Here is a 22,807-nt window from a genome sequence, read left to right on the forward strand (position 1 = left end):
TAGGCTAAGCCAAGATTTAATTCTGTAGCCTCCTGTGGGCAAAGCAGGGAACCACGTGAATTCTGTGCCCTGAAGTACAAATCTGGAAAGGGAGGCATGCAGTGATCCATCACTTTCTGGAGTTCAGCATTCCCCACGTGGGGAGTGCAAGCAGGCCTGGGGGAGCTCTGCACAGCACAGGCAGCAGGGAACGGGGCATGCTGGGCTGTGATTTCGGGTTTTTGACATTGCCCAAAGTCTCTCCGCAAGAAGGAAACGGAATTCTATCAATCACCGATCACCAGTAACTGCAGTTCCGTCAAACAGATGAGAAGTTAAAAATAATCCGACAGCATTTTCATCCCGTTAAGACTTCTTCCATGACAAAGGCTTTCATCCTTTGATTTCATAAAAGCAAACTTGCTGAGAACAAGCTTCTGTGGTACTTAAAAAGTCTTAACTACTAGCATTTCTTTCTTTTAGGTAGAAATCATTTCCTCCCCGAGACCAGGAAAACACAGACACACTGTCACAACTGTATTCTCCAAAATCAGCCATAAACTTACGTTTTACAAATTAGACAGCATTTTTTCACACATCTTGAGCTGTTAAATTAAAATAATTATGAGTCCTCAAGTCCAGGTTCCAGAATTCCACTTTGGTTTATCTGGATCAAGGTTACTGTCAGGCCAGCTACCTGCCTAGATTCCAGACTCCAGCCTTTCTGAGGGCCTTTCCTTCCTGAGTTCTATTAGCAAAAGAGGTTATGCCGGACGTAATTTCCCCCCGAAATTACACAACCTCATCCACTTGAAACTGAGACTAAGCCGCTAATCCCACCTCTGTGAAGAGCGAAGATCTCAATGCATGGGTGGATTTGAGAGCACAGCCCCCTTCTGTCCTCGGAGGCTGAGATGAAAGGCGCCCAAGTGCTCTCCTGGCCCCGCCGCACCCTCCACCTGCGCTCAGATGGCGCTGCTGAGAGCCTGTTGACCCCGGTCTGTGTGTTCCTGCGTGAGGGCTTCCTGGTAGGAAGGAGACTTACGGCTTCTAAAAGGCTCTGAAAACCGGCAATAAGCCCACAAAACCCATCCTGACAACCCAGCCACCGCAGGGCTTCCCGGATCAGAAACCGCAGAGGCCTCAAGGGGCTCCAGTTCCACAGGGAGCAGCGGAGCGGGGGGAAGGCCCAGCCGAGGGGGAGAGAGGGTAGCGCAGAGCCTGGGAGCAGGGCCGGGAGGCGTGAAGCCACCGAGGCCACTGCCTGCAGGGATGTTCGAAACAGACAGTAGGGAAATGACAAAACTTGAATGATATAGCAAAGGGGTCAGGAATCGTTGTGCTCTGTTATCTCCTTTAAAACCGCCATGGGCAATCACAGGAAGCAGTTTTCCGCCAGCCCCTGCCAGGGGGACCAGGACCCTCCTCCAATGCCTGGATCAAGCTCTGCTGCTGCTGCTGGTTTCCTCCCTGCGGCCCCACACGGCACCTCATCTGCTGGTTTCCTCCCTGCGGCCCCACACGACACCTCATCTGCTGGTTTCTTCCCTGCGGCCCACACGGCACCTCATCTGCAGGGAGAACCAGGCACGCGGGGCGGTCGGGCGAGCTCTGCCCCAGGAACGGAGAAGCCAGCTCCCAGGAGGTGGGCTGGGTGATGCCTTCACAGCCCCCATCCGGCTGAGATGAGCCCCGCTGTGCAGGGGGGGCCACAGTTCCACACACCCATCACCCAGATCCTGGAATCCCGCCCTACAAGTCCACAGTGGCACCACATGTGGACACTGGGTGCTCCCTGCCTCTCTGCACCTCTGGGCCGCGCAGGCTGAGTTCTAAGAAGTACGTCTGGGATTCGTTTTGGGCTGGAGGGTGGGTGAAGTACATACTAGCTTGGAAACTACCTTCAGTGAGCTCCGCCTGAGACTGCGCCGACTTTAAAACTTTATAAATATCACCACTCAGAGACAATATTTTGGATGTGATTTCTCATCAGTACATTTCTCCTTCCATGAATCATGCCTGGGAAAGCACCCACAGCACTTATCTGGTTGGGACTTTGTTTTTCAGCATTTATGTGTCCTGTTTCTAGAGGTTAAAGCTATTAAAAATTTTTTGTAATCCTACAGTTACAAATTAAATAATCCCATAAAAATGCTTTAAAATTATTCTTCAAAAATATGCAACTCTTCAAGAGCACATAAATAATTAAGAACCACAGGGGTCTACATGCCAGGACACCTGGTGTGGATTAAGCAGATCTCCACAGGGGTCTACACATCAGGACACCCGGTGTGAATTAAGTAGCTCTGCATAGGGGTCTACACGTCAGGATGCCCGGTGTGGATTAAGTAGGTCTACCACAGGGGTCTACACGTCAGGACGTCAGGTGTGAATGAAGTAGGTCTACCACAGGGGTCTATACATCAGGACACCGGTGTGGATTAAGTAGGTCTACATAGGGGTCTACACGTCAGGACACCTGGTGTGAATTAAGTAGGTCTACACAGGGTCTACACGTCAGGACACCCGGTGTGAATTAAGTAGGTCTACACAGGGTCTACACGTCACGACACCTGGTGTGAATTAAGTAGGTCTACACAGGGTCTACACGTCAGGACGCCCAGGGTGAATTAAGTGCATTTGCATGTAAGGACACACGTGTGAACTGTGGGCCGCCACACGCGTCCCCGTGTGCAGCTCAGTCACGTGTGTGCCTGTGTTTGGCTCATCCATTTTGAAGGACAATGAAGATAAATGGAGTCTGAACACAGGCACACGCGTTCCGCATTATCTGGAAAGCACAGTTTACCCCGTGTTTAACGGCAGCAGCTAAATTTCCACCCTATTCTTAAGACCCGTTTCCAGGTCACTCTTGGAACGTGGGAAATGTGTGTGCACTTCCACGCTCCCGTCCATGGAGAGAAATATGCTCTGTTTAGACCGCGGCACTCTGCTCACGCTTCCTACGCTGTGCCTGGGCTGCACCTCCTGAACAAGCTCAAAGACCTCCCCGGGTCTACGTCTGGCCCGCATTTGTTGGCTCCTTCTCCAGGGTGGCTGGTAGCGTTTCTACCTTACCAGTGCTGAGACTCTGGCCAGGGTGGCCCACGAGAAGCACATGGCCAGACGCCTCAGAAGTGGGAGCTGGGTGGGGTTTGGATCCTGGACTTCAGAACTACGCTGCCTCTGTGACACAGTCGCCCGAGAGTGGAGACACTGCGCTGTGAGCCCTGGCCAGGTGGAAAACCTTCTGTGGGTGGTCACCGGGAGGGAGAGTGCAGCACCCTTGGTGAGGTCCTGATCCGAAGCGTTTGCTAGGGGTGGCTGGTGGCCGTGACAGCAGGGCCAGGAGCAGAGCTGGTCTTTGAAACCGAGAAGCACTAACACCCCCCCCGGCAACTGCTTTTTAGACACATCGTGGACACTCAGACCCGAGTTACCTTGGACGAGACGATCCTGTTGTCTGGGTATCTCTGTGGGATGTAGGCCTCTGCGCCCGGAGGTGGCTCCCTGTGTCCCACGTAGATGGTCCTGCTGTCCACCCAATTCTCTTCTCCTGCACACTGCGGAAAGGAGAGCAGTGTTAGGCAGCTGCCTCAGAACCCGCATCAGAGGCTCTTGCCCAGAATGTTGCCTTGAGGCATGTTCGTCGGAACGGAGACTTGTACCTGCTGCTGACAGCATTGTTCAGGGCTGCGGGGAGACCTGGGCCCCAGCACCCGGGACGGAGCCACCCTGTCTTACGCAGCCCTCCTGGGCCAAGGTCTTCTGGTGAGCACCAGGAGGGTCTGTGCTCCTGTGAGAGCCACACAGTGAACTCCAAAGCTGACTGCCAGTGGCAAGAGCTCAGCGCATGCACGTAAGAACAGAATGCATGGCTTCCAAAACAGAAGAGACAGTGATGCTGGGAAACGTCTTTAATGGCAGAAGAAAGAAAAACTAGGATATTGGGGTAGAAGGCAGGACTCGACTCCAGGGGTGGGGCTTGGACACCGGACCAGATTGAGGACTAGCGAAAACAGGGCTGGGGCAGAGGCAGCTTTCCATCAGACATGCCCGCAGTGTGCCTGTCGGTTTAGCATTGCCATGGCAACAGCCAGGAGCCGCCGCCCTGTTCCATGGCAATGACCTGATTGCCCGGAAGTCACATCCTTCTAGAAATTTCTGCATAAACCACCCCTTAATCTGCATGCAATTAAACCTGCCCTGAGCTACTCCTCTCCGCCTATGGGGCAGTGCCGCTCTGCAAGGGGTGAGGGAGCTGTGGCCCTGCCTCTTCAATAAAGCTGTTTTCTTCCCCCTCCTGCTCCTGCTTGCCCCTGAATTCTTTCCTGGGCAAAACTAAGAACCCTCCAGCTTCCTGCCCCACTGTGGGGTCACCGGCCCTGCATCTGCACATGTAGAAGAGTCACTCAACCCTTCCGGGTGTCTGCTCAGGAACAGGAAGGCTCTCCTGCAAAGATGACTTGGGCCTGACCATCTGTATTACTCAGAACACTGTATTTGGAGGAGTCAAGAAAACAGCTCCGACAAGAAATATTTCAACAACACTCAGGCGGGCCATTTGATGTCAGCACGAAAACCACAAAAATACCTTAGCTCGTCATGAGAAATCCAAATGCCACATCTGAATACGCAGCCCTGGCCATGGCCCCAGCTCACCTCAGAATGCACGGCCCCAGCACATGGCCCCGGGCCCACCTTGGAACACACGGTCCTGGTACACGGCCCCGGGCCCGCCTCAGAATACGTGGCCTTAGCATGTGGCTCTCGTCCCACGACCCACTTCTCTGAAGGAACTGCAAGACACTAGCCTTTCTGGGGCATGAGAAACACAGCTGAAGAGGAGACGGAAGCCTCCTCTGTGAAGGGAACGCTGGTGCGATGGGGCGGAAAGGACGAGTGGGCACTGCCGTCGAAGGGCTGACCGTTGGCTGCTGGGCCACTCCTCGCCGCAGGCACGGGGACAGTTTCCCACTGGGCTTCTCACCCATGAGGCGGATGCCAGCACTTTCTCAGGGTCCTGGAGCATGAAATGAGGCAACAGGAACAGAACACGGCCAGGGGCCCGACCCAGCACAGATGCCTGTGAACGCTCGGGGCGACTCCTCTCTGTGTGGGCTGCCCCTTGGTGCTTCAGGGAACTCTTGTTTTTTTAAAGCCAAAAGAGGCAGGCAAGGCCTGAACAGTCTGGAGTCCCTGTCTGCGTGGTGCTCTTGTTTATAACCTCACACTGGCTGTTTTTGGTCTTGTTTATGTCATCAGCTCCTCTGCTCCTCTAACGTCCTTTCAGAGGAAGCCTTTCCACACTGTCCCACCCAGAACGTTCCGGACAGGAGCTGTGTGAATGTCTGCACATTTGCTGTCATAAAGTCCATCGGCAGGTAATTCACTTCCAATTTCTTTTATTAGGACTCAGCTTTGCAGAACAGTCTAAGTAAAATATTGGAAAGAGATCACAGCAGTCCCCACGTGCCCCAACTGTGTTTTCAGAGATGTTCGGCTGAGACCATGAACCAGCGTTTCCACGGGGAGCCGAGGCTTCCACGCTCCTGGGGACAGACATACACAAGGCAGCCACGAGGCCAGTGAGGAGCATTCCACCCTCAAATGAGCCAGAGGCAGTTTTCCTCCGCGCCACCTTGGGTTGTGGCCTCCCCGCGAGCCTGCTGGCCATGCAGTAACTGTCATCCTAGACTCAAAGCCAGGTGGGCAGCGCAGCCCCACTGCCCTGACCATGCCACAGTCTGGCTGCCCCTCCCCACAAAGACAGGCCCTCCTCCTTGGGACTGGGTCTCCCCGCCTGACGGGGGCCTTCCCAGCTGCCTCTATTTTGTGGTGAAGTCAACAAACCTAAGGGATGCAGGGATGTGGACTTTAAAAGTATCTTAGGAGCTTCACAAATAAACTGCTGCCTATAAAGGCTAAGAAAAGTCCCTGGCTCCTTTGTTTTCTCAGAACACAGCCAAACAGATGCTTCTCATTCTCGTGGAATCAGGAAATTGCACTGAATAAGAATATAAGTGAACCAGAAAAAGAGAGAAAAGCATACAGGTATCTTTTAATACAAAAGTGAAAATCGTAGAAACTTTCTTCTAAGCTTCAAAGAAAGCAACTGAATTTCAGGAGTGGCCACGAGCCCAGACACTGGCTCTGAAAGCTGAACGCTTTCCTGGAGCCGTGTGGCATCGCCCACGCCACGGCGAGCTCACGCTGCCCGGACGCTTCCAGCCAGCTACAAAGGGACCCTGTCTCCTGGAGGCACGATCGGGACGCATGGATGAAGTCCACTCCATATTCTCAACAGTGCCGAGCAGACGTTTATCGTTAAATAATTACATCAAAAACAACTCAAATACGGCCCAACAGTGTAGTGGCGTTTAAACCGACACAAGTAGGAATGACTATTTTTGTCTGTGCCATGACATCACAAAATCAGCTGCCAACATGCAGTGGGCCTTGCCTGGCAAGTGGGTTGCTTGCCTGGCAGCCTTGTCAGCGTAACAGATATCAGACTGGATCAGGAAAGGACCTGAGGCCATGAGGTCACTTAGACGGCCTCACCCAGGGCATCAGGAAGGTCAGAAAACTAAGTGTCTCTTCGGGTTCACGCTTCGAACCAAAGGGAGCTCTTTGTGTTGCATTCTCCACAAATGTTCACTTTTTTTTTTTTCAAAGTGAAAGCAAGTTCATTACAAAACTAAACAAATAAAAGAATGGCTACTCCACAGACAGAGCAGCCCACAAATGTTCAAATTCTAGGAAGACTAAACTGACCAAAAGGAACAGAGCTGAAAATACGCTGGACCTCCAGAGGATGTAGACACAATCCCAAACGGCGGCCTGGGGACGGGGCGCCCGGTCCCTGCTGCTCACTGGCTCTGTGGCTGTGGCTGCATCACACCACGTGTCTCTGTCAAATGTCGTCAGCAGCGACATGAAGGGATTAGAAGGGCCAACCTTCGTGGTCCTCCCAGCCCGAAGATTCTGGTTCTCTGTACAGTTAGCAACAAAAACAAACTCAGGAGCCCCAATCATGTAACTTTTGAACCTCACCAGTCTTGAACCCAGGGCCAGACATGCTGTGCATAAATGGTGGCACAGACAAAACAGGGTCCCCACCAGGCACAGTGGTTCATGTCTGTAATTCCAGCACTTTGGGAAGCTGAGGCAGGCAGATCGCTTGAGGCCAGGAGTTCAAGACCAGCCTGGCTAACATGGTGAAACTCCATCTCTACTTAAAAAAAAAAAAAATAGCTGGGCATGGGGGCGCCTGTAGTCCTAGCTACTCAGGAGGCTGAGGCAGGAGAATCGCTTGAACCCCAAGGTGGAGGCTGCAGTGACAAGATGGCTCCACTGCTCTCCAGCTTGGATGACAGAGCGAGGCTCCGTCTCAAACAAACAAACAAGCAACAAAAAACGGGGTCACACCACACAGGGTTTTTTTCAGGATTCAGAGTAAAGACACAGGTAGTCAGGAAGCTCTCCAGGGCAAGAGGATGGAGACCCCAGCCTCTCTGTGTTCCCAGACAGGATCAGCGACACAGTTCAGCCAGCCCCACAGCCAGAGGCTTCCATCAGCAAAGCAAAGCTGAAACCAGGCACCAAACTGTCTGTGTCAAGTAGCAGGTTTCCTAACGACTCATTAACAACCCATTGTCCAAACGGCATCAGAAAGCCACGTGGCATGTCCCCTGGAGGGCTGGCATCCAGTTCCAGCCGAAGTAAAAATCCACCCTGTGCTGATGGGACTGACCAGAGGACACAAACTGACCAAGGGAAACATCTCGAGCAACTCCAGGAGGGGCACAAAAAATTCGGCGAGAAGGTTCACAGCTGCACTCTTCAAGGAAGACACAGGTGGCAGCCTCCAAACGCGCGTCCACTGACGAAGGGATACACAGAAGGGAAGGAAGCGCTGACACCCACACCAACACACGTGGGGCCAGAAAGCATCCCGCGTGTGGAGCAGCACCGTGTTGTGAGTCCATTCTGATGAAATGCCCAGAAAAGGTGAACGCAGGGACGGGGGCTGATGGGGGCTGATGGGGGCTGACAGGGGGTGCGGGGGCTGCCGGGGGCTGGGCGAATGGCTGCCCAGGGGATGAAAACCTTCTGGGTTGGAGGGTGGTGGTAGTTGCTGATGGTCCCTGACCGGCAGGTGAAAACCTTCTGGGTTAGAGGGAGGTGGTGGGTGCACGACTGAATATTTTCCAGTTGGAACCAACGGATTGCATGCTTTAAAAGGGAGGATTTTAAGGTATGTGAATTATACCTCAGTAAAAATGTTGTATTTTCTTTTTAACGAGACAGAGTTTTGCTCTCATCACCCAGGCTGGAGTGCAGTGGCAAAACCTCGGCTCACTGCAAACTGCACTTCCAGGTTTAAGCAATACTCCTGCCTCAGCCTCCCTAGTAGCTGGGATTATAGGCAAGCACCACCACGTCCAGCTAATTTTGTATTTTTAGTAGAAATGGTATTTCACCATGTTGGCCAGGTTGGCCTCAAACTCCCGACCTCAGGTGATCCGCCCGCCTCAGCCTCCCAAAGTGCTGGGATGACAGGCGTAAGCCACCGCATCCAGCAGGAAAAGTCATTCCTAGATGTCAGAATTGCTTCTCTGTTTCAGTCTTCCATGTAAATTCTAGAAACTTAGATATAAAGCTCTTCCTGAAAATCTCCGAGGAAGTGAAAATGATTTACTTTTAAAACATAATTACTTTTTTTAGAGATGGGGTATTGCTGTGCTGTCCTGGCTGGAGCACAGTGGCTATTCACTGCAGTGACCGTTCACAGGGACAATTAGAGTGCACCGTAGCCTTGAACTCCTGGGCTCACGCAGTGCTCCCTGTGCAGCTTCCCAAAGCACTGAGATTGCAGGCATGCCACCACGCCCCCCAAATTACTTCAACTTAAAATGAGAATGTATTTCCAGCTATCTCAGTGTTTTAACAACTCTGAAAAGAGTTACAAGGTTTTGGCCCGGCTGCCATTTCTTACACAGCATAACTGCATGGGAGCTGGAGTGTGCGGGGGCTTTCAAAGCTGCTAACCCCGACCACCTTCTCTCACAGAGCCGCTCAGCTCAGCAAACCTCCGCCAACTGCACCTCACACACTGATGAGAGGCACGTGGAGGCTTCAAGGCCTCAGGGCCTCCGGTGTGCTTTCTATCCACCACATCAGCTGCTCACCTGGCCGCTAAAAAATACATTTTTGCAAAAGGTATGTGTGGTATGATGCTAAACATGACCATCTGCCTCATTTCCACGACTCACACAGAAGACTGTAGAAGAAGGAACAGGAAGGAGTGCCACAGGGTTGGGAAAACAGGAAAATGGACCCCAGCGTGCCTTCCAGACAGAGGCACCCGCACATGGGCTGTGCCTTCCTTCCGGGCCAGGCCCAGGCCTCTCCATGCAGGGTGCCATGAGAGGACCTCTGAGAGGAATTCCACATCTGGAGTTGCGGGAGAAAGAAACAGTGAGTGGCGCGTGGGCAGCGCGTGGGGAGGGGGCGGCAGGGCCTCCCGGCTGCATGGAGCCCACGGTGGAGGAAGTCTCACGTCCCTTCTCCTAATATGTGTGCTCAGGACACAGCACTGTGCAGCGTCCTGGCCGCCTTCCCACCCCCCTTCCAGCGGGAGGGGGCTTCGCAGAGGGGCAGCTGTAACTGCGTAGCACAGGAGTGTCAGAGAAAATGTCACCACAAATCGCAACAGTGCAGCTACCTGGGCAGCCTCCGGGGCTCCTTCCCTTAATTATTATTATTATTATTATTTTCTTCTTCTGAGACAAAGTCTCGCTCTTGTCCCCCAGGCTGGAGTGCAATGGCGTGATCTCGGCTCACTGCAACCTCCGCCTCCCAGGTTCAAGCAATTCTCCTGCCTCAGCCTCCCAAGTAGCTGGGATGACAGGCGTGAGACACCACGCCTGGCTAATTTCTGTATTTTTAGTAGAGACGGGGTTTCACCATGTTGGCCAGGCTGGTCTTGAACTCCTGGCCTCAGGCGGTTTGCTCGCCTTGGCCTCCCAAAGTGCTGGGATTACAGGTGTGAGCCACCGTGCCATCTTGATTATTTTTTTAAAGATACTTTTGACATTTGGGATTGATCCACTGCTGCCTGAAAACACACAGTCTTTGTGCACGTGCCTGGCAGTGTTGCTTTCTGACAGGTGCCAGCGCCTGAGCCCGGTGGTGCCTGGCAGTGTGGCTTTCTGACAGGTGCCAGCGCCTGAGCCCGGTGGTGCCTGGCAGTGTGGCTTTCTGACTGGTGCCCAGCACCTGTGTTCAGTGACTGAGGAAAATTTCCCCAAGGAGCAAACGCCCCTGAGGCCACTGCCATGGGAGCATGAACTCTAAACCCACAGTGCAGAGAGGCTCCAGGGGCGAGACGCTGCGTTTCAGAAGATCTACGATGCGACACTCTCAGTGTGCACCACAGCACGTGGCCAGAAATTAATCCCAGGCCAGGAGCTGGAGCCTGTCACCTGACAGGTCATCTCAGCCGGGCGCAGGGGCTCACGCCTGTAATCCCAGCACTTTGGGAGGCCCAGGTGGGTGGATCACCTGAGGTCAGGGGTTTAAGACCAGCCTGGCCAATACAGTGAAACCTCGTCTCTACTAAAAATACAAAAATTAGGCAGGAGTGGTGGCACATGCCTGTAGTCCCAGCTACTTGGGAGGCTGAGGCAGGGAGAATGGCTTGAACCTGGGAGGTGGAGGTTGCAGTGAGCCAGGATCGTGCCACTGCATTTCTGCCTGGACGACAGAGTGCGACTCTGTCTCAAAAAAATAAATAAATAAAATAGAATTTACTATTGCTTCCCATTTGACAGAGCGTGACGACAAACCCAGAACCATCGCCACACAGGCCGGAGCGCTGCGTGCAAACCCACCCCCGATCAGTTATCCAGATGGTTTAGGCAGCGTTCAGTGTCACACAGCACAGGGGTGGCACTGGCCTCGCTGGCCCTGTGACCCTCCCCGCAGTTCTCTGTTAATGAAGTGTGGAAGTGAACAGGGCAAGGGAGAGGATGGAGCAGGCAGCATGGAGGAATTGGCTCCAACGTGCCCAGTCTGGGGATGGAAGGAGGGTCTGGCATCTGCCCTGCACTTTTACTCACACACAGGACACACGAGAGGGTGTGTGGGGAACTGCCAAGGATGTGGCCGACTCAGCAGCCCTGAGGCGTGCCTTCATGCAGACGGGCTCACTTTAGGATGAGTAACAGATGTCAACATGAATCCCCATGGAAACAAACGGCGGCCACCGGAACAAGCAGCAGTGGCCACGGACTCTGAGCTGCAGGTCGGCGCCTCCACAGGCTCCCAGGGACTCCAGCCAGGCCAGGAAGGCAGGAAGGAGTCCAGGGAAGAGGCCTCGGAGGGCAGCCATGGGCCTGGTGGGGTGGGGGGTGCATGGGCTCACGCCTGGGAGGCGCGGCATCCTGTGGGGCTGGCAAGGGGGGCGGTATTTGCTGTTCTCTGGCTGGCCCTAAGTTGGAACTGGGGGCAGAAACTAGGTCGTTGTGAACTAAGCTGCGCCCGCCCTGTGCCAGGGCTATGGAGGTGTGGGCTGGGGTTCCCTGGCCACAAATGGCTCAGCCACTGTCCCTCTTCAGGAAGGATGACGCCTCTCCAGATACGCCCACTCACAGGTGGAGGGGGGCATTATGAAATAATTCAAACATGCAGAAAACTGGAGTAAGGAAATAATCACCCAGAATTCACAAATGTTAACATTTTTGCTATATTTGTACCAACCAATTTTTTTCTTACAGAAATAAACTTAAAACATAGAGTTTTATATAAGTCATTTGAAAGTATTCTTTTTAAAAAATCTGGCAATGGGTGAGTAAGAGAGGAGAAAACTGCAGTTACCTAACACCCCTTTAGAGGAGGGATGTCCTCGAGGCCCCAACCTGCTCAGCCAAAAGCACCCTGAAGCTGCTGGGAGGGGCTCCTCCTGTCAGCGCCCCCCGACCGATGGAAGCCCGCCTGTGTGCATCCCGTGCCTCTGGCTGTGTGGTAGGAAGGAAGAGGATGGGGCTAAGGCGGAGTCGGATGATGAGCCCTTCAGCAGACAGGGGGCGCCGTCGGCAGCATCTTCACAGCAGGGCTTCACGCCGTGCTCTGCTAACCCCACTGGAAGAAGAAACACCTAGAAGCCACGCAGCCAGCCACGGGTACTTCACCTGCACATCAAGGGCCTGCCTCAAAGCAGGGAAAGACCGATAAACTGAGTCACACCAAATGCTGCTAGCTCTCTAAGCCAGTGCAAGCAAGACCCCTGCGGGCAACCCACTTGCAGTCCCTCAGACATCACATCCGAGGCACACACCGCAGCCTGCTGGCCTTGCCACCGACCCCGAGGAAGGGTGGGACCACGAAACAATGACGCCCCCATTCCCTAGGGTCTTGTAACTCTGCAGCTCCCGTGACAGGGGACGAAGGTGGAAGGAGCTGCTCACACACACAGCCTCGCTCGCCAACGACACTTTTCACCGATGCCGGCAGACGTGTGTTGCTTCGTCAGTCTGACACACACAGGGCAGTGATAGGAAGAGGCCCGAAGGAAAGAGCGTTCATTCAGACCTGAGCCAGAGACCCAGGGCTCTCACACTCTGAGACTGTGACCTGGGATGAGAAATACGTTGTAAGTCACCGTGCAGTCCAGGCTGTGGTGCAAACACAGGAAGGCGAAGCCTCCCCGTCTGCTCTGTCTGGTCCCCTGCTCTGGTTCTGCGGTCTTTCAGTGCTGCTTTACCTCGAAATGAGCTGCAACTGTGATCTGGTATGCGTCTTCAGTGAGTGGGTGCAGCACATCACACATTTGCAATTTGTAAGTTGGAATCTCAACCTCCCCTGAGAGTACCGATTAAAATAGTTGCTGGAATGGGATCTATGTTCCTCTAAAGTACCATCGTCTCCCATTTCTCCAAATACAATAAACAGGGCCCAGGCTTGACATCTTCTCAAGGGCGTCACCCAGGAAGACATGGTCCTCAACCACCCTCTTCTAATTTCTGCAACTGGAGATACCGGAAGCTTTGATGTAAGACACCTGGCTTCCAGTTTAGACCAGATGACTTACGAAACCTGGGAGGTGTCAGCTGACTTTACAAGTAAAGAAAAATCCTAGCACCAGACTAGACCCAAGTAATTTTCTTTCATAAAAGTTCTGTTAAAAAACGAGTAAAATCAAAATAGCCTGCAGTCTATCCTTTATATTGGACATTTCCTAGAAGGCTGCAACCTTCAGCCGCAGTGCTTAGCCAGGTTCCCTCTCCTCCAGACACAGGAGGGAATTCCTTCGGTCCCAGTGCTTAGCCAGGTTCTCTCTCCTCCAGACACAGGAGGGGATTTCTAGTTCTCCTTGAGAGACGGACAGGAAGCAGTGAGGCAGCAGGCACTGCGTTTGAGGAGCTGAGGTTCCTGGTGCACCTGTTTTCTAACTTGCAATGAAGAAAACCCTTCAGGTCTTCCCAAAGGCTGCCATGAACGCTGTGAACCTGGGCACTGCGGGTCCTGAAATGCAAAAGCAGAGCCCTTCCTCTAATTTCAAATCCACTACCAGAAACCACGGCAGTGTCCTAACCCAGGCAGAAACTTAACAGATCCTTCCCATCCTGTTGCTCCAACACACGCCCAGGTGTGCGGAGGTTGCATGGGCCGGGGTACTGGAAGTGCAGAGCCAGCCCTCCCTCCCCTTGGGAGTAGAGGGAGGAAAGGATCCCTGCAATTCGGGAAATACTTTAATCGAGAGCCCGCGGCAGAAAAAGGGCAGCTTGTCCCTTTCCCTCTTTTCAGGGACAGCGAGGTGGACTGAAATGGGCTGACGTGGAGGCGCTGGGCTGGTCTAGCACAGAATGAGGAAGATGAGCTGAATGGGGGAGGCCTTCCAAATCACGCAGCCAGGGCTCAAGCACGCCCCCACCCCCTAGTCCCCACACGAAGGCAGTCTCCGGCTTTGATGCCTTCCAGCCTTCCACCACCCTGTGAGCTCCCCTGGGACCCCTTCTCTTCCCAAGGCAGCAGAGGCACAGACAGGACTTCCCTGGAAGGCACAAGGTGGGGTGGAGGGTGGAGGTGGTGTGGAAATCCTTCACAGGTGCGTCTCTCCACACCCCGTGACGCACGTCACCCACAGACGCAGATCGCCACTCACGCACGCGGAGCGTTGGTGGCTGCCACACAGAGGGCACCGCAACTAAAAACACCGTGTTCCGCTGCAGGCTGCATGGAGCCCAGCGCCACAGCTGCTATCGACAGTGTTGAGGAAGGACCAGTTACCCAAAAAAGCACAGGAAAAAAGCTGTTTCTGCAGACAAAGCCCTGGGCCTTTCCTGGGACCCCCATCCGCCGCAGGGCAGCACGTTTACAAAAGGGCTACAGCTTCCCAGAGGTTCAAGGATTCCCTTCGTTTGCTCTTTCAGGGGGCAGGGAGAGTGGGCAAGGACTCCTGGTCACCAGCGGAGTGCCGGGCATTGGCTCGGGACCCATACAGCCCGGGGAAGCAAGATTCTCCCGTGGGAAGAAAAAGGCATGGTGGGTTTGGTCAACACAGAGAGAGGGCGGCATTTCCTTTGCTTAGATTAAGCAGCAAATAAATTAAAATACATGAAAACAGAAGGGCTGGGTGACACCACGCAAACTGTTGCAGGCCAATCCAGGCCACCACTAAGCAGTTTACAGCCTGCACTCTGTTCTGGGGGTGGCGATGGTGGGGCAGGGCAGGAGGTGCCACAGCTCATCAGAACCCAGATGGCACCCTCCGGGGAGGGAGATGGACAGGCCGTGGCCTGGGGCAGCACCTCACAGGCCACAGCCTTCGGGGTTCTGGGAGGGTCCAGAGTTCCGCCCAGACACAGACCACCGTGGGCCAGGCCTTCCCCGTGTGGCCCGCATGCACACACACAGGGTTCCTGGGCTTTCACGGCAGAGCCGTTCCCTACGTGGAGCACTGTGATCAGATGCCAATCGTATATGATTAGGGATTGTACCTGGAATATATACAGAACGATTCAAACTCAAAAACAGAAAGACAAGGCGGAGCTCCTCTAGGGACCTGCAAATGACCAGCAAGCCCAGGAGAGGACGCAGAGCATCCTCAGTCACCAGGGAGATGCGGGGCAGCCCCGCCAAGCAGCAGAGCCAGTCGTAAAGCCCCAGGCTGCTTGACTCCACCCACAAGAAGTGTCCACACGGGCAAATCTGCAGCGACAGAATGTGGATTAGCAACTGCCCAGGGCTGGGCTGGGGCGGGAGGGGAGGGGAGCTGGGGACACAGCTTGGGAGCGCCTCGTACTGGGGACGGGGTTTCACTGGAGGGTGATGAAAATGTCTAAAATTAGATTGTGGTGATGTTGTGTAGCTTGGTAAACACAATAAAAATCATCAAATTGTTTAAGTGGGTCACTTTATGATATGTAAGTGATATTTCAACAAAGCTCTCTTCCTACACACTCGCGACAGGCTGAGCACTGCTCACGACCCTGCTCCCAGTCACACGGCCCCACCACGGCCGCTCCAGGTCAGCACCCCTCACCACTGGAACCTTCTACCTGCTCATCTTCTGCACAAACAGGCTTCTCTCAATTTTCGTGTAAGCAACATTTTTAAAGTTTAGTTTTTATATAGTATATAGATCACTGTTGATATAACAAACTCCATCTTAGAAAAAGACTTTGTTTTACATTTCACAGCGCACTTTGCCAACAAAGATAAGGTGATTTGCTTAATAAACAAACAAACAAAAAATAAAGACAGTATCCAACCAGGTAAGGACACAGAAAGCACACCGTTGCACTCAGTTCTCACGGGAGGACTCTGCCTCAGCCGCTGCCGCCTCGCAGTCACTTGTGATAAGAATTTGGCATCTGCCCCGCAGGCTCTGCCATCTGAGTCCTCCTCACAAGACCACGGACCACCCCGCCCAGCCCAGGGGTGGTGTCTGCTTCACTCCCCCCGACTGGTTCATTAACCCTTCCTCCTATCTCCCTTTTTCTCTTGATGTTAAATGTTACTTTGTTTGTTGAGGAGTATTTAAAACATTTATGTATTGATTAGGTATACTATAACTATGGTTTACAATATTGACCAATGTGAGGAGTGGCTTGAGCCTGGGTGCCCGCTGCTGGAACTACCCAGTGACAGGAAGCACCAGCAGTTCCTGGCTTTTGTGATTGAAATAACGTCAACAAAAGCCTCACACTACGGAAAGACACAAGTGCACGTGGACCCGGTTATCTCTAACCTTGCACCACTCATGACAAACAGCATCTCATAGGGGGTAAAAGTGAGCCCAGTAAGTTTCCAAAGGAGTATGCCTAAGAGCAGAGAAACTAGAATAAAAGAGATTATTCCCAAAGTAAGAAGAGAGAAACAGCTGAGGGCAAGCACCATGCAGCCGCGTCCTCCGGGTTTAACCAAGGGGGCAACTCCTCCCACCAGGGCAGATACAGTTGCCTGCGCCCGTCCCAGAACCCAGCAGACACGTCCAGGCTGGGTGGGATTCCAAGGTGTCTCCGTCTGGCGCACGCCTTTCCTCCCCTTGTTGCCCCAGTAAGGGCAAGATGTTTCCGCATTCAACGTTCCATCAGAAAATCGCCGGATCACCCGAAATAACCAACCTTCCACCGTGGGTCACGCCTTCCCCAACCTCACCATCAACTCTGCTAGGGTCTGCGTTGTGGCTGCCAGTCAGGTTAGAATGGGGTTAGAACGCATGCAAGGACAAAGGAGATTTTTAAAAAACAGGCTGAAAACCACTTTTAGCCAGGGTTAGTCCCTAAGGGAAGTTTCACGTTTCAGCTGAGACAAACAAAACCTATTAGCTGAACGACACCGGGGGCAGAGAAGAAGCAAACCAGCCAGCCTCAGTCACTGGATCAATGTTTACGGCGGCCATTCCCCCTAATGGCCGGTTTTCAAACGTACAGGTATCCAGTGACACAGCAACTTCTTGTTCTGCTGTCTGTTTATAGCTTCAAACAGCAGCGCTCCTTGTTTGATGGTCAGAAGATCGTGGGCACTTAGGCGTTTCTAAAAATAGGCTTCCTCCTGACTCGCTGTCTCTGCCGCCTCACAGTCCAGGGAAGCGACGCGTGGCGCCTGTGCCTGCAAGTCTCTCAGCGGCTCCCGGGAGCACCCTGGACCCCAGTGGACGTGTGGGGCTTGCTTGGGTGTAAAAAACGCAAACAAGCCCTCTGCAGGTGGACCGCGTTTCCACCGCTGTGCTGAGACACACGGCTCTCCCCCACCGTTGTCCCAGCATGCAAGCAGGGCCTGGGGTCTGGGGTGAGGCTTCATGTGGGTGCGCCCGTCCCTCTGTCCTCCTTGGTCAGAGCCACTGGCATCTGCTGGGGCAGGATCAGAAGCGCCACTGGTTCTCCCCACTCTCATCACACTCATGGTAATGATGACTGGATTTCTCTCCTTCCTTTTTTCTTATTTTTCCCCCAGACAAATCTCAGGTATTTTCAAGGCTCTCGGTGGCACTTTCCTGCCATGAAAATATTTTTCACACAAAATCACTTGGGTCACAATGATCCACAAAAGCACAGGGACATCCCTTTGATCTGGAAACACAGTAAACCTGGGAAATGCTGGATGCCAGCAAACCTAGACCATAGTTTACTGGGTCCAGAACTGAAATAACGATATAAATTCTCACCCCAAATCATTCTTGGCCTACTCTGGATTGCCTAATTCTGATAGTCTGCAGCAGTGGGAAGAAACACAGCTTCCTAAGAGTCCAGACACAGGAGACACAGAGGAAAAGAGCCGGCAACCAAAGCATCGCTTGGAGCCCACGGCACGTCCACGGATCAGGTGGGCGCAGTTAGAACAGACTCCGCAGACTCATGAAATGCAGCAAGAGCAAAAATAACGCTGATTTCATGCATTTCACCCTCCATTTTTGACAGGAATACATTTCTGACCAGGCAGCTTGTGAAGCAGCAGCCGTGGTTAGTGGCTTCCGTTTACAGCCGCGTGGGATGCCACAGAACGTGCAAGGAAGCAATCAGACAGACCTGGCTTCCCCGTGGCTCTGAAGCCGGCCTCGGCACGGTGCCTGCACGGTGCCTCCGTTGGGACAGAGACGCCTCTTCATCACAGGGCACCGGGCAGGCTCACCCATCCCTCTGCAAATCAGTGCTAGAAATCGGCAGCTTCCTCTTAGACTCAGGCCGGTGCGTTCCTCACGGCCACGTGTTTCTGCCTGTAACTGAGGCTCATCTCACCTGGAAAACCAGGGTGGTGACGAGGTTCACATGACTGAGCTAAGGGCCAGCTCTGGGGAAGCTGGGAGAGCTATAAACTCCGGCATTAGAGCTTGAGGCCAAGGTCCCTGCTCCAGTGTGCAGACAAGAACCTGGTTTTGGCTTTGGCCAGAGGAAGCGCAGCAAAGAGGCCACGGCTGCCAGGGACCCGGGTCACGGGCTCCTTCAGTTCACCTCCAAACGCAGCAGGCAGAGGGTCGCAAGCCACTGGCCAGGACAACCATCCCGGGAGCCCCGGGGCTGAGGCCATGCTGCACCTGCTGTGCCTTTGCACCTCAGAGAAGAGGGCAGGGAGGTCCTGTGCCGGGTGTGGAGCTCAGTCCTGGCACACGCTTGGGGGTGTGAGTGGTGCTGAGTCAAGAAGAGAAAGGTAAGTGGGGGAAGCCGGGCGTGGGGAAGGGTAGGAGCCTGGGAGGAGCTGGGGGGCGGCCCTTGGGGCCCCATCATTGCTCCTGTCTCCTGACTTGCAAACCTGCCCCCAAAGCAGTTCCACCCCCGACCACAAACACCTCCCTATCAATACACTCTGGCTCATCCCGTTTCTAACGTCACAGTGCAGCCTCCACTGCCCCTCGCAAGTGAACCGCAGGTGAAGACAAGAGAGCGCCAGGAATCGGAAAACAGGCCCAGCATGAGGATGAGCAGCAACTCCGCCCTGAGGACTAGGTGAAACCAACTGGCAGGAGAAACGCTCGAGCCTCAGCACCCGACCTCCAGACTCTTCCCAAGCCGCCGGAAAACACTGCGTCCCCTGCGAGCCCAGCGGGAACACTGAGGGGTCACTGTGTTTATTTCCCACGACTCAGTCCCTCCGTCTAAAGATAAATTAGCCAGAAAACTAAGCAGGCATATCCCAATTCCAATTCAAACAAACATGTTAGTATACGTGTCGCCTTTTAAGAAGCAGAAATTATATACCTTCCAAATGCATTGTAGGCATATTTCCAAAATATTGAATATATATCTAATGAAGACAACTGCAGGACTGCGAGTCAGTAATTACAGCCTGCTGTTTGGTGAAAATACAGGCAAATTGGATAACAGCATACACTGAACAACTCCAGACACCGCGGCGGTTCAGCTGGCGACAGTCTGCGAATGCGCTGCCTGCAATCCCGCGGGCACCCTGGATCCCCGAAGCTGAGACTCCACCGAAGGGACAGCGCAGCGTCCACTGGAGAGGCTGAGGTTGCCCCACAGCCAGTGGCCGATGCCAACTCTGCAGAGGAAGAGGCCGCAGAGGGCAGAAGTGGAAGTGAAGACGCTGCTGGTGGAGGTAGAGGCGGGTGCCTGGGGCTGCCTCTGTGTCCCACGTAACTCATCACAGTGGCCAGGCTCCGTGCCATCTTGGGAGGCCAGAATAAAAGGAAGGACGGCTATAAGGAAGGAGGAGGAGGCACAGAGGGAATTCCCAGACGCAAACAGGCACTTGGAAAACCTTCAGGAGAAAGGAAAGAAACAGGAGGACGTGGATCCCAGGGGTGACGGGGCTGCCACCAAAGCCACCACCGAGCCAGGCCAGAGAGCAGTGACCAGAGAAGGGCATTTCTGTGACCAGTACTTGGTGGGGAAGTGAGGAGCCAGACGGGGTTCCCCACCCAGCAGCGAAACCACAAGTCCGCGAGCCACACCTAAGTGCTGCGGGGGGTCCACACACAGGCACTGCCACCGAGCAGGTGACAAGGATGAGCCTCAAGTCAAGCCCACTGCCACAGGTGCACTCACACTCTGGGGTCCTAGACCCGAGCTCTGAGAGATTTCAGAGTTTGCAGTGTGGATACTGATATCACTGACCAAGTGGGGAAAGTAAAGGTGGCAACTTTTTATTATGAGACTGGATATCAGAAAAACGTCCTCTCTTCACAGTAAGAGAAAAGAGTCACACACGTTTCAAAAGCCGGTTATGTGCAGATGATCAGACAGTCACAGATATTCTGTGGTTAGGCAAAAAGCCAGGCTCCCAACAGCACCCCCACATCCTCCCCACCTTCCCACAGGGCTCCCAACACCCCCACATCCTCCCCACCTTCCCAAAGGGGCCCCCAACACCCACATCCTCCCCACCTTCCCACAGGGGCCCCCGACACCCCCACATCCTCCCCACCTTCCCACAGGGGCCCCCGACACCCCCACATCCTCCCCACCTTCCCACAGGGGCCCCCGACACCCCCACATCCTCCCCACCTTCCCACAGGGGCCCCCGACACCCCCACATCCTCCCCACCTTCCCACAGGGGCCCCCGACACCCCCACATCCTCCCCACCTTCCCACAGGGGCCCCCGACACCCCCACGTCCTCCCCACCTTCCCACAGGGCCCCCCGACACCCCCACGTCCTCCCCACCTTCCCACAGGGCCCCCCGACACCCCCACGTCCTCCTCACCTTCCCACAGGGGCCCCCCGGCACCCCCACATCCTCCCCACCTTCACACAGGGGCCCCCGACACCCCCACGTCCTCCTCACCTTCCCACAGGGGCCCCTAATACCCCCACATCCCTCCTCACCTTCCCACAGGGGCCCCCAACACCCCCACATCCTCCTCACCTTCCCACAGGGGCCCCTAATACCCCCACATCCCTCCTCACCTTCCCACAAGGGCCCCCGACACCCCCACATCCTCCCCACCTTCCCACAGGGGCCCCCCGACACCCCCACATCCTCCCCACCTTCCCACAGGGCCCCCCGACACCCCCACGTCCTCCCCACCTTCCCACAGGGGCCCCCCGACACCCCCACGTCCTCCCCACCTTCCCACAGGGCCCCCCGACACCCCCACGTCCTCCCCACATTTCCACAGGGCCCCCCGACACCCCCACGTCCTCCCCACCTTCCCACAGGGGCCCCCCAACACCCCCACGTCCTCCCCACCTTCCCACAAGGGCGCCAGGCACCCCCACATCCTCCTCACCTTCCCACAAGGGCCCCAGGCACCCCCACGTCCTCCCCACCTTCCCACAAGGGCCCCAGGCACCCCCACGTCCTCCCCACCTTCCCACAAGGGCCCCCAACACCCCCACATCCTCCCCACCTTCCCACAAGGGCCCCCGACACCCCCACATCCTCCTCACCTTCCCACAAGGGCCCCAGGCACCCCCACATTCTCCTCACCTTCCCACAGGGGCCCCAGGCACCCCCACGTCCTCCCCACCTTCCCACAAGGGCCCCCAACACCCCCACATCCTCCCCACCTTCCCACAAGGGCCCCCGACACCCCCACATCCTCCTCACCTTCCCACAAGGGCCCCAGGCACCCCCACATTCTCCTCACCTTCCCACAGGGGCCCCAGGCACCCCCACATCCTCCCCACCTTCCCACAGGGGCCCCCAACACCCCCACATCTTCCTCACCTTCCCACAAGGGCCCCAGGCACCCCCACGTCCTCCCCACCTTCCCACAAGGGCCCCAGGCACCCCCACGTCCTCCCCACCTTCCCACAAGGGCCCCCAACACCCCCACATCCTCCCCACCTTCCCACAAGGGCCCCCGACACCCCCACATCCTCCTCACCTTCCCACAAGGGCCCCAGGCACCCCCACGTCCTCCCCACCTTCCCACAAGGGCCCCCCGAGACCCCCACGTCCTCCTCACCTTCCCACAAGGGCCCCAGGCACCTCCACGTCCTCCCCACCTTCCCACAAGGGCCCCAGGCACCCCCACGTCCTCCCCACAAGGGCCCCCCGACACCCCCACATCCTCCTCACCTTCCCACAAGGGCCCCAGGCACCCCCACGTCCTCCCCACCTTCCCACAATGGCCCCAGGCACCCCCACGTCCTCCCCACCTTCCCACAGGGCCCCCCAACACCCCCACGTCCTCCCCACCTTCCCACAAGGGCCCCAGGCACCCCCACATCCTTCCCCCCACCTTCCCACAGGGCCCCCCGACACCCCCACGTCCTCCCCACCTTCCCACAGGGGCCCCCCGACACCCCCACGTCCTCCCCACCTTCCCACAGGGCCCCCGACACCCCCACGTCCTCCCCACCTTCCCACAGGGGCCCCCCGACACCCCCACGTCCTCCCCACCTTCCCACAGGGCCCCCGACACCCCCACGTCCTCCCCACCTTCCCACAGGGGCCCCCCGACACCCCCACCTTCCCACAGGGCCCCCGACACCCCCACGTCCTCCCCACAGGAATCCGTGTTCAAAGCTGTTTCCTGCAGAACTGGGCACCTACTTCAGCTTCCAGCACAGTGAGCATGGAGGGAAGAGGCTCCCTCAGGTGCTCTGCCCCATCCTGGGGGGGTGGGCGGAAGCTGGTGAGGGAAACCCTCCCCCTTACCCTTCCAGTCTCCCCAGGGAGACGGATGCAAGCATGTGACAGCGGCCCTGCAAGGACCCTGACCCCAGAAGACACTGCCGGGGCAGTCGCTGAGCTGAGGCTGCAATAGAGGTTCAGCCAGGATGCCCCTTCCGGATGCAGCTCTGCAGGGAGGAGAGTCTGGTAAAAAGAGGGTCCCAGGAATGCCCCGTGACAGCCTCTGGGTGAGGAGCTTCTCCCTCCAGCAGGGGTGTCCAAGGGAGAGAATGCATTTAT

General features: G+C 55.4%; 1 protein-coding gene across 12 annotated transcripts in view; it reads right to left on the minus strand.

Annotated features, from left to right (window-relative positions):
* LOC105485271 (ATPase phospholipid transporting 11A) overlaps positions 1–22,807 on the minus strand; it is a 183,284-nt gene that overhangs the window by 80,871 nt on the left and 79,606 nt on the right. For all 12 annotated transcript variants that reach the window (XM_011747541.3, XM_011747542.3, XM_011747540.3 and 9 more), the window contains exon 2: positions 3,420–3,542. In XM_011747541.3, coding sequence (XP_011745843.1) covers positions 3,420–3,542 — 123 coding nt within the window. The remainder of the gene's footprint in view (positions 1–3,419; positions 3,543–22,807) is intronic.

This window comes from Macaca nemestrina, chromosome 16 (assembly GCF_043159975.1).
Source record: "Macaca nemestrina isolate mMacNem1 chromosome 16, mMacNem.hap1, whole genome shotgun sequence".
NCBI classification, from domain to species: Eukaryota; Metazoa; Chordata; class Mammalia; order Primates; family Cercopithecidae; genus Macaca; species Macaca nemestrina.